Here is a 12,461-nt window from a genome sequence, read left to right as displayed (position 1 = left end):
TAAAAAAACACACTATGGTATAAAAAAATGAAAAAGACACTACAAAAAATTAAAAGATTCAAAACTAAAAAACTAAAAAAAACTTAAAATACGCTAAGAGAAAGTAAAAGACGAATACATTAAAAGCAAGAACAGATAAAAATGTGTTAAAATTAAAACAAAGCAATGAAAAGGTAGAATAAACTATAAAAAGAACAAATTAAAAAGTTATGGTACACTATAAAAATTACAACAAACATTTTTCTAAAAAACACACACACACAAACATATATATATATATATATACACATATATATATATATATATATATATATATATATATATATATATATATATATATATATATATACATATACATGTATATATATATATATATATATATATATATATATATATATATATATATATATATATATATATATATATACATGTATATATATATATATATATATATATATATATATATATATATATATACATGTGTGTGTGTGTATATATATATATATATATATATATATATATATATATATATATATATATATATATATATATATATATATATAAGACAATCAGAAAAAGCTCATACACTGCAAAAACTCAGCCTTAAAAAACAAGAAAAAAAATGTTAAAAAATGAGGTAAATGTTGCTTAAAATAAGATAAATTATCTGCCAACAGAACAAGAAAATTTGGCTTGTTAAGACTTTCCAAAACAAGTAAAAAATACTCTTAAAACAAGAGGAATTCTCTGGCATAAACACTAAGAATTATCTCACCTTCAAAAGAATAAGCATATGTGTACTCAATTTAAGATTTTTAATCTTACTTAGATTTCAGTTTTTGCAGTGTACTGTTCTTCAAACCATGCAGGAAAAACAGCTGGAACACGTTCAACATGGCTCCACTCGGACACACAATGCATTCAAAATTATCAATACAGCTAATTTATACTGTTATCAAGTCATCCATCAATATAGCTTTTATTAAGTTAAAAGAGTACTTGACAAAATAACGTTTTTTTAACTTATGGATACCTGGTTAGGTTTTCTATCCGTTTCTGTCAATCTAAACCCTCAAAAGTGGTTAAATAAACATGGTGGAGTAATAAGTAGTTAAATAAACATGGTGGAGTAATAAGTAGTTAAATAAACACAGTGGAGTAATTATTCATCCTGCATGAATTTGGGGTCATTTCAAAAGCCAAAAATGTAAATAACATGTCTTAAACCTCTAAAACAGGACTGTTTTTAGTCACTTGTCAACTGAAACTAGAACATCACAGAACAGCAGCAAATCTTTTAGCTACTTTCCCATTAATGGAAAGTAAATAACTGGAGAAAATAACAGGAATTTTTATTGTTTGAGGATAAAATCCCCTTTAAAAATCCAATATTTTCCACTAAGATGAAGCATGTTGGAAGTTTAAAGTAGCAAAAATGGGAAAAAATATGTTCTCCTCCGGGTCAACAGAAAGGAAAGGAAACCACACGCACCGTTTTTCATAAAAGTAATGTTTTATTCTTTAAATACACAAGCTATTAAGACCCCCCAGGTCACCAAAACCAAGCTGGTGTTATGAATAAATAGATGATTTACAAGAAATAACACTGGAAAAACAATCAGAGATGATACGAGTCACCCTTCATTCAGACATACTGTAGTGGAAATTTGTTTTCATCGAGCAGAAAATGAGGAAGGAAAGTGACAGAACAACCGTTTAGCTCCCGAAAATGTTCGCAGTGCGTCTGGATCCAAAGGTCGGGACTGAAAAACACGTGTACTTTGTTTGATCAATACGTTCCTCTGCAGCTGCGACCTTGTTCAGATTGATCTGGTTAAAACACGTCCGAATAAATCCCTTCAAGCAGACCGGCAGGTTCTGCCAAGCGGAGAACCCGCGAGATGCGTCATGTTCATATGATCTGCATCTTCAGTCTTCAGTTCACACACAACCCAACGGAGGAATGAATAAAGTTTTTATTTTAAACTAAAGCTGCCGCCATCCTGCATGTCCATCTGAACACGTATGTTTAAACACCAAACCAGTCTGACAGATTTCATGTCCCAACCTGAGTGAAAACATGCGTCAGATAAACAAACAGCTGTTTCATACCATCAGAAATATAACGAGTCTTAAAGAAGATTTACTACCAAGCTGTGACCTCAACAAAACACACTGCTTGTCGTGTGTGTGTGTGTGTGTGTGTGTGTGTGTGTGTGTGTGTGTGTGTGTGTGTGTGTGTGTGTGTTAATAAAAGTTTAAGATGAGTCGCTGCAGACTCCAACATTCAGGTTAAACTAAAAGCACTTCAACAAGTTTGTTCGTTTCTGGAATTAATTCTGTTTTTTGCTGTTTTAACGAAGCAGCTACATGCTATCAAAAATATCAACTCTTATTCTAGTTTTCTTTTTTTGTTTATATCACTGACTCCAAAAATAACTTTTCAATATTTAAAAAAAAAAAAAAAAAAAAAAAAAAAAAGAGGATTTTTGACACAATCTCTGCATATAATTTATACATCTGGACAAACACGACTCAGAAAGTCAGGCGAGATGTGAAGCACTGCACTTTGCCCTAAAAACCGCTGAAATCAGAGCCGTGACTGCACGAGGGTCGCGCACAATTCAAACACTCATCGCCGTTTTAACGGCCTTACATTAACTATGAGAAATACCTGAATAAACAAAAGCTGATTGGAAAGAAAAAACCTTTAAGTTACCCAAAAACCTCAGAAGAAGTAGCCTGCTCTGCTCTGATTGGTCCACTCCTGTGGTCTGATCAGGCTCCGCCCACCAGGCCATGTCAGATTTAACATCTTTGAAAGCAGGAGATCCTGACGTCGGATGTCAGAAAGGTAAAAACATCTGGAAGAGCGTGACTTCTGCTTAGTTTTAATGCGGCTGGAGTGTAAAAAATGGCTGCGAGGACTCAGATTAAAACCCGAGGCTCGTCTCTGTGCACTGAAGTGTCATTTTATAACTTACGTTATAGATTCTGTGTGTTTTACATTAATCTAACATGTTACTTTGTATGGTTACATTAAACATGTGCATTTCTCTGCTTCTCATGGTAGAAGGCGTGACATGAAACCCTTCCTAAGCATCAGGTCATGCAGCGTTTCTGGAGCAGGACACTGTCTGGAAACCCTCCTTCCTGACGTAAAGATGTGTGTTTCCCATCAGGCCGTCAGTGTTTAGGTGTAAAACAGAGTGATACAGCTTGGATATCTGGAAGAGGGGAATTTTCCTGCCAGATCTCCTTCAATTACACTTACTTTTCCACATTCCTTGAAAAACCCACCTGCCCTCCCTCTCCTATCTGTGGAGAGAGGAGTGTGTGTGAGGATAGTGGATGCTCAGGGTGATTTCACTCACCAGATTCCATCTCCTCGCCTAAAAGCCGGTTTGTCGGATTCTGAAGTGTCAGTCAGAAGATTCAACAAGAAGTCCACCGTAGGAAACGTGGAGGCTGAGACCGCTCAGGTGGATCAGACACCTGTCTGTGAATCCCACACTGAGCACGCGCATGATCGCACTTCTGACACCAAATTGTTGTTGAAAAGATGAGTAAAGGATGAGGAGAAGGCGTTCTGATCAGGCAGAAGTCTGGAGCGGATCTGGTCTGAGGAACCTACCAGAACCTGTTTTAACCCCGGCAGAGGAGACGTCAGGGGTTGTGATAAATACATGCTTTCCTTTGCACACGATATCTGATCTTATCCAAGACGACAACCAAAGACTTCCTGGCACATCTCCTTCTCCAGAGGTCCCATCAGCAGATGATTAGGCCTCCTCCAGATAGGGAACACTGACAACCTGATGGGAATACACAGCTTTATGTCAGGAAGGAGGAATTCCCAGATACTAGACAAAGTGTCCAGAAACACTCAGGACTGCATGACCCGATGCTTAGGGACGGTTTCATATGCCAGGAGTAGCAGCACAAGTTTAACATCACCATACAAAATAACACAACTACTTTGTTTACTTCAAAAGCGGCTGATTTCCACATTTCCAGTCTTTTTTAAGGAGAGAAAGTGATGATTTCTTGGGCTAAACGGGACTCTGATCATTTAGGAGGCTAAAGAGACGAGCTGTGTGTGGAGTGCATGGATCCCAGTGAGTTTGAGTAAAACTGGAAGTAGAATAATGCCGAAAATAAACGGACAAAGTGAAGCATGACAACCGGTGCGCTGAGGAAAGGAGGTTAAAGCCGCCAGAGGAGCTGCGCCTAGCGGCTCACGGATGGATGGATGAACATGTAAACCTGGTAAATAACAAGCCCTGTGCAGACAGGGTTGTTTCGAGCTTTTAATATCACATGTAGTACGTCTGAAAATGTGTCGTGTTTGGGCCAAATCGCTGGTGAAGATGTTGGACACACACCGAGCCTCATGCAGGAACAACACTCACATTTATATGAACACACACAAACCTGTCATACGAGAGCTGAATGTCACAGATAAGCAGCTGCTTTTAAAGTGAACCAGAAATAAATGAATCGTTTTCGTGCTGCAGGTGAAGCTGCTGCATCACTCTGATGAGAAAATAAGACCTTCGCTTTTGGCGCCCATTTTTATTCCTTCCCCTCGTCGTCTTCATCACCAGAATTTCCTGAAGACGATCAACAAGCGATGGAAGGGAAGGACGAAACATAAAATATCAGCGTCTGTTTCTGCAAAATCTTGCAGAATAAACTTCTTACGTCCAACACCCCTCCAGACCTCCAGTCTACCGGATGCTCACCAGTTTCCTCGGCTCTTACTGGTGCGTTTCAGCGCAGCAGCTCCAATTCGACGCTGCAGAAACTTCATTTAACCACACATTAAAGCCACAGACCTGCTTTTATTTAATGTCATTTTACTGTTTATGAGTGTATTCCTGCTATTTTTCTCCTGCTGTGCAACTTTAACTTGCCAGCTAATGAGGCTGAACTGGTTTAAAGCTGCATGAGACAAAGCCACCATGTTCCTGCATGAGGCTTCTGGGTGCAAACCTGCGTGTGACGCCTGAAAGGACGTGGAATCGGACATCTTTTCATCCTTGCAGAGTTTGCAGGGCGGGCCAGTTCTGTATCCCTGCAGTCGTTCGATAAGCTCGTATTAAAACATATTAAATCCATTTGGGTGGAGTGTCTGTGGGAAACATTCACTGAGCAGCTCCGAGCCGCTGGAGGCCAGCAGGGAGCCTGGAAGGCAGAGTTTGCTAATGTGTTGTCGCTTTCTGCGTTTAGTGTTTGGCTCTTTTTTTGTTTTAAAGCAGCTTTGGTGAGGACGACGAACACACAGAAAATCAGTTTCTATTCCTCTGAAACGCGCCCTCAGAGCGGGAGCGCCCTCCGTGTTCCAGTTTTCATGTCCGAGCCGTTTGTTAGATGGCGTTTGTGATGTAGAAGACAAACTCCATGTCCATGGCAGTCTGCGGTACGCTAGCGCTACCTCCATGGATGACGGGGATCAGAGCGCTGTCCATCTCGTTCATGAAGCGCTGAGGGAGGAGCCTTCCTGCAGAACCGGCCTGGTACTCCACCTGAGCGTCAAACACACACCAGACGTTCACAGAGACTTAAACTCAGACAGGTTTTTAACACCACAGTTTGCTTTTAACAAAGCTGAACCCAGTGCATGTCTCAGACTATTTCATTTATTTCGTTTTCCTTTTAAGATAAATTCTGTACAGCTTGGATTTGACACTATAGCTAAGTTTGAATGTTTCAATAATAATAATCGAAATAATTATTTACAGATTAGTCGACTATTAAATTAATCGTTAGTTGCAGCCTTAATTTATAGTAGTTTATACTCCATTCAGTATCCATTATGTGAAGGTAAATAAATTTATCTACATGAAACCACAAATAAATCCAAGACATGTCGAACATTTTCACATTGTCTTTAAATGTTTGGATCAATCTTTAGGAAAAATGTGTCGGCGATCGTTCGGAACAAGTAGTTCCTCTAACTGGCTGGACCGGAGCTGCTGTCGCGTGTTTGTAGTTTTATTAGTAGATTTAATATCGGCGTTGAACAGCTTCCGTATGCAGGAAGTCTCGTCCGGGTCTCGTCTGCTCTCATAAAAACCAGAATGTTTCCAAACTGCTGCCTTCAGACCCCATGAGGAAATCTCACGCTCGGTAACAGTAGCTGCATGGCTAGCTGCTAGCTTCCTGCTAGCTGTGCTGTTTACGTTTCGCAGCCCGGACTCTTTATGGGGACGGACCAGTCCGTCTTTCTAAAGTGTCCGGGCTGCAGGTGAGGCTTTTAGCTTTCTGCTTTGCTTTACAGCTGCGTTTCTGTCATTCAGTTATTATGAAAATAATTGTTTTTGAACACTGAAGAATCGTAATTAAATCAGCACGTGTTTTTTCAAGATGCATCAATTAAATAGTTAATCAATCTACCTCTAGAACGTGGACCACATCAGTCCAGTTCTGAGGTCTTTACGCTGGAGAACAGACTTTACAGTTCTGTTGCTGGTCTACAAAGCTCTGAATGGTTCAGGACCAGAACACATCAGAGACCTCTTGACCCAGTATGAACCTACCAGATCGCTCAGGTCATCTGGATCCGGTCTTTTATCAGTTCCCGGAGTCAGAACGAGACCTGGAGAAGCTGCATTCAGATTCAATCAAATCCAAAAAGTTTTAAAATTGATCGTATTCTCAGATAAATAGATGAAGTGATGTTTAGAAATGTGATGATTCATCTTTTCCTGTTTAAACGTTACACATGACTCAGCGATTTTCATCCTACATTAACTTTAAATCATAATAACGTCAAAGGGAACCTGATTAAATCTGCTGTGGCTTTTCAGTCTGATTCTTTAAATATTAAATAATCATTTAGCATCCAAGCGAAACACACGAACTGCAGGAAACTAAAGAGCAGATCGCTTCTTTAACCCGCAGAATAAAAACGATTAAACTGCATGCAATAAAAACCATTAGAGACCAGAAAACCAGAAAGATTTGGCAGTTTTACCATGTCGACCTGCGTGGAGATGCGAAGTGACAGCGAGTTGATGCCGCCGGAGGTGAGAACAGCGAGGTGAGGCATCAGAGCGCTGCAGGTGGCCAACGCGATCTCCTTCTGGAAGACGCTGCAGGACGCCATCACCGCCGCCGGGCTGCAGTCGGGAGACTTCAGCTGGTAGAAAACCTGCAGGATATTCAGATCAGCTCCAGCTGCGCACGCTGTGAGAGCAGTCTGGTTGGTTTAATGGGAAACTCACCTCCGTGCACCTGATGGAGCGACCGTCAGACTCAAAGTCGGTGTCCTGCTGCATCCTGACGCTGTGAACGCCATCCAGAGGTCTGCCATCCACTCCACTGGTTCTGCTGCAGAAATCACATCAGAGATGCTGAAAATCATCCAGCAGAAACATTTTCTCATCCTGATACCTGGAAACCCTCAAGGTCACCTTCCGGAGTCACATTCAGATGTATTTCAGCTGGTTTTTTAATATTTTCCGCTCACCTGCTTTCTGGACAGAGCATGTTGCCATGAACACCATTATGTTTTCACAGATGAAACAGATTATTTGAGACGAACCGACTCGTTCCGGGCCGTAGCTGTTCCATCAAACCAAAGACTTTTTACTGTCATATCTTGTTTACTACATGCATAAAACCTAAATATTGTTTTCCAGCTTGTGAAGAACAACACGACATCAGAAAGAGACCAATATGAGAAGAAACCAGATTAATCAAAATAATAGACAGAAATAAATTGCTGCAGAGATTGGAAGAACTGAGACTGAAAAGGTGACCAGATGATCAGCTGCTTTGGATCAATATGTGCCCGTTTATCCTCCTGACCAACAAACAGCTGCTTGTTTATGTAATCAGTCGTTTGGGTAAAGGTGTTTTCATCTCTCTGTGGAAGAGCCTCGATGCGACTTCTTTTTAAGCATATTTTTATGTGACTTTTACACTCTATGAAACAACAATGTGAAACTAGTTGTGACATGAGGTGGTCCCGCTGGAGATAGCAACACCTCACGCTGAGTCCACCCACTCCCACTCAGATCAGTCGGTTACAATCCGTACGTTTACATGGGAGTTTTAATTCAGGTTTAATTCTGAATAAAAGTTTATTCCGCTTTAAACTGATGAAAAACGACCATGTAAACACTTAATTCCTAATGTAAATTACTATTCCGAATTAAACTAAATTCTGATGTAAGTGTCTGGTTTATTCTTATTTTAATTCCGATCTATTTAATTCCTCTGTCATGTAAACCTCAACTCCGCTCTAAGTTAATTCTGGTCGTTCTGAGCATGCTCGTTACCTTGTCCTGTCCCGATGACGCACGTTGTTTTACCTCCCGTGTTCGGTGCTCTATCTTTCTTCTCCTTCTCAGTTGCTGCAGAAAGTGAAGTAGTATGCTGGTGTTGAGCTGCTACTTCACATTTATAATAAAAATAGCGGCGAAACTGGTTCTTATTATGTAGTTTTTACAAGTTACGACTGAAAAGACGAGAAGCAGGGAGCCAACTTTGTTTATTTCCGGTATACGTCATACGTCACGTGCACCCTCTGTCCAATCAGAACCCTTCCCAACCCGCCGCTCTAAAGAGGAATTAAGTTTTTCATGTGTCATGTCCATTCGGAATTATTATTTTCATGTAAACTCGTAGGAGAATACGTTAATTCCGAATGATTAATTCCGAATTAAAAAACATGTAACCGTAGTGATTTCAAAGAGATGTTTGCTCTTCATCAGCCTCTCCAGAGTTCAGCTTCCCAATGTGAAACAGTCTTCATGTTCCTCTCCTGTTCTGGTGTTTTATGACATACGAAGGCTCCTCCACTTCTGAAACGTGGAACTTAATGTAAACACTTATTATAAACACTTGTAGCGACTTCCAGCGCCGTTGGTGGTTCCCAAATGACGCACACAGGTCACAGATATCGTGGATTTATTTATTGAAACTGTTACATAAACTGCCTGATGATCGGATACAATGTCATTTCACCAGTATAATATGTCAGTGTGCAACGTCAAATGTGCATCAACTAGAGCGGTCAAGAAAAATGACAGCTTCCCAGCCCTCCTCTCCAGCAAAACCCGAGTGACTGGCTGACAGATGCTTTTAACTCCTCAGCCCATACCGATCCACATCACGTGACCCCAATTCATATCACCATGACAACAATGTAACACCAACCATCCTCCCAGTGATAATTCCCCACATTTATGGCTCCTACAACACTTATTCTTCCTTGTTTTTCTGAGCAGCAGTTATTTTCTGCTTCTGTCAGGGCTACAGGCGGCGTCACGACCACATTCCCCATATAAACCGGAACCAGTTTAGCATCCAGTCGACTTAATTCGAGAGAGAAAAGAAAACGGATCAACATTGACTTCAGTCTCATTTTCCTGAAGTTCCATGTTTTGCTACAAGCAGTACGTGTGAACGCAGCTCATACAGCGTAAACCGTCGTCATCTTCAGAGTTCCACCTACAGACAGGACACATCGCTGGCCGTCTTTATCGACCAGCAGCATTCAGAGCTGGAAAACTGATCAGGGTTCATCAGACGTTGACTCTACTGGTCTCTACTGGAACTTACTGGTCTATGTTAGGCTGGAACATGGTCTGAAGAGACGTCTAAAGAGTTGTACCAAAACCAGCCCAGGAGCCAATACAGGGCTAAAACTACAGATCAGAGTGTAAACAGTGTGTGTGATGTTACCCAGTGTTGACTGGTGAGGTCCAGTCGACCCAGCGGACCGTTACATGCTCTCGAACCTCCCCCCCGTCGTTCTTCCCGCAGGGTATGTGGAAGTCCGTCTGCTCCCTCAGGGCGGAGCGCAGAGACTCCATGGTCTCCGGAGGGATCTGGACCATCAACCCATCTAACAAACCACACGTGGAAACCGTTTCTACTGTGTTCTCAGCGCTGACGTAAGGAAACCGACAATCTGCAACTTTACCTTCAACAATGCTGGACTTGGCGATGAACCCCGATGAGGCTTTCAGGGCTCCATTAAACACCACGAAGCTGGCTCCGGTCACTGAAGAACCAAAACCAGACATTACTTCACCGAGTTTCTGCTATTTTACATGTTATTCTCACTGCCTGTGCAGGAAGCAGACGCTGCAAAAGCCACAGATGCTGCAGAAGCTGCAGAAGCCGCAGATGCTGCAAAAGCCACAGATGCTGCAGAAGCTGCAGAAGCCGCAGATGCTGCAGAAGCCGCAGATGCTGCAAAAGCCGCAGACACTGCAGAAGCTGCAGATGCTGCAGAAGCCGCAGACACTGCAGAAGCCGCAGAGGCTGCAGACGCTGCAAATGCTGCAAAAGCCGCAGATGCTGCAGAAGCCGCAGATGCTGCAGATGCCGCAGAGGCTGCAGACATTGCAGAAGCCGCAGATGCTGCAGAAGCCGCAGATGCTGCAGATGCCGCAGAAGCTGCAGAAGCCGCAGACACTGCAGAAGCCGCCGATGCTGCAGAAGCCGCAGACACTGCAGAAGCTGCAGATGCCGCAGAAGCTGCAGATGCCACAGATGCTGCAGAAGCCGCAGACACTGCAGAAGCCGCAGATGCTGCAGAGGCTGCAGACGCTGCAGATGCTGCAAAAGCCGCAGATGCTGCAAAAGCCGCAGATGCTGCAGAAGCCGCAGATGCTGCAGACGCTGCAGAAGCCGCAGATCCTGCAAAAGCGCAGACACTGCAGAAGCCGCAGACGCTGCAGAAGCCGCAGATCCTGCAAAAGCCGCAGACACTGCAGAAGCCGCAGATGTTGCAGATTCTGCAAAAGCCGCAGACGCTGCAAAAGCCGCAGACGATGCAGATGCTGCAAAAGCCGCAGATGCTGCAGAAGCCGCAGATGCTGCAGAAGCCGCAGAAGCCGCAGACACTGCAGAAGCCGCAGATGCTGCAGACGCTGCAAAAGCGCAGACACTGCAGAAGCAGCAGACGCTGCAAAAGCCGCAGATCCTGCAAAAGCCGCAGACACTGCAGAAGCCGCAGATGTTGCAGATTCTGCAAAAGCCGCAGACGCTGCAAAAGCCGCAGACGATGCAGATGCTGCAAAAGCCGCAGATGCTGCAAAAGCCGCAGAACCTGCAGAAGCCGCAGATGCTGCAGAAGCAGCAGACGCTGCAAAAGCCGCAGACACTGCAGATGCCGCAGATGCTGCAAAATCCGCAGATGCTGCAAAATCCGCAGATGCTGCAGACTCACCTGTGCGAGTCTTGCCCAGCATGCTGTTGGCCTGCGTCTGGTAGTTCCCCTCCTCGTTCTGGAAACACACCAGGTGCGAGTCGGCCGTCGAGCTGAAACTTGCTCCGATGCTGATGACGTGCTCGTTGGAGGAGTTCACCACCTTCTGCATCTGGACGACACAGAGAAACGTCATCATCTGAACAACACTGCTCATGTTTAACAAGTGGCTGGTTTTAATATTCATTTATATTCAATTCAAGTTTCTATTTACTCCTAAAACTGATGAAGTCTTCCACAGATGTCTGAATTAAATTATATTTTAAAAGAGAGAGAGATTCATTTAGAATTAAATGGGAGAAAATTATGAAAGGAAAAAACTAGTAATATAAATAAAGATTTTTCACAAATCCAATTTGAAAGCAGACAGCATAACAAGAGGAAAAACAGAGATAAATGACTCCCCTGAATTACTTCCTTACACCAGCAGTTCAAGGACATAAATGTGGGCATGGTCAAATAAAAATAATATTTATGCTGGCACAAAGAATAGAAATATTAAAAAAACAACAACAAAAAAAAACCCAACTAAAATCAATTCATCAAATGGAATCTTGGAAAAGAAAATAAATGGTAAATAATTATCGATGTATAAAATAAAATTTCTGCAGCATTTATTTTGATCTAAGTTGTCTTTTATGTATTTATTTATTTGCATTTTGGCACTTTCCGTCCTCCATATTCAGCTTGCTGGTTCATGGAAACCTGGAAGCTCTCCCACCTCATTGAAGCTGCTTTTGGGGATGTCGATGTAGCTGTGGCCCATCTCCATGTGGATCCTTAGGCCGTCCACCGCCGCCAGGCTGTACTGGTAGTTCCTCAGGTCCTGATGACACAAGTTACATTTCAGCGGTGAAACACATCTTTACATGCAGATTGAAGACATCTCCACTGCTGACTTTCTGAACCTCTTCCTTTACTCAAACATAACCTGAAGCGTCCACTGAGTCGCCTCATCGCAGGCAGTGATGGAACACAGCCAGCTGCTTGATTAAAAACATGGCTTGTGTGGGATAAGGAGCATAAGTAAGGCTCTAAACTCTGCAAGATGTGTGTGTACTTACAGCCAGTAAATTCATGATGGTGTGTCCCGTCTCTCGATACACGGAGTCCCGAAAACGAACGCTCACCAGTGCAGTGGGATAGACTGGAAAACAAACACTTGTTAGTTTCATGTTTATGAGTTTTTGTAAATAAATAAATTACAGTGACACTTTTTAACCTCGTCATC

At 42.4% G+C, this 12,461-nt stretch overlaps 1 protein-coding gene across 1 annotated transcript in view; it reads right to left on the bottom strand.

Moving 5' to 3' along the window:
* Positions 1-1,539: 1,539 nt before the first annotated feature.
* zfyve16 (zinc finger, FYVE domain containing 16) overlaps positions 1,540-12,461 on the bottom strand; it is a 35,519-nt gene continuing 24,597 nt past the window's right edge. The window contains exons 11-18 of the mRNA XM_079256860.1: positions 12,295-12,377; positions 11,952-12,056; positions 11,192-11,342; positions 9,938-10,018; positions 9,697-9,859; positions 7,230-7,335; positions 6,980-7,156; positions 1,540-5,528 (exon numbers count right to left, since the gene is read on the bottom strand). Coding sequence (XP_079112986.1) covers positions 5,370-5,528; positions 6,980-7,156; positions 7,230-7,335; positions 9,697-9,859; positions 9,938-10,018; positions 11,192-11,342; positions 11,952-12,056; positions 12,295-12,377 — 1,025 coding nt within the window. The 3' untranslated portion in view covers positions 1,540-5,369. The remainder of the gene's footprint in view (positions 5,529-6,979; positions 7,157-7,229; positions 7,336-9,696; positions 9,860-9,937; positions 10,019-11,191; positions 11,343-11,951; positions 12,057-12,294; positions 12,378-12,461) is intronic.

The sequence above is a fragment of the Telmatherina bonti genome, assembly GCF_933228915.1.
Source record: "Telmatherina bonti genome assembly, chromosome: 17".
NCBI classification, from domain to species: domain Eukaryota; kingdom Metazoa; phylum Chordata; class Actinopteri; order Atheriniformes; family Telmatherinidae; genus Telmatherina; species Telmatherina bonti.
The sequence above is the reverse complement of the archived record's forward strand: the minus strand, read 5'-3'. Positions and strand labels throughout refer to the sequence as shown.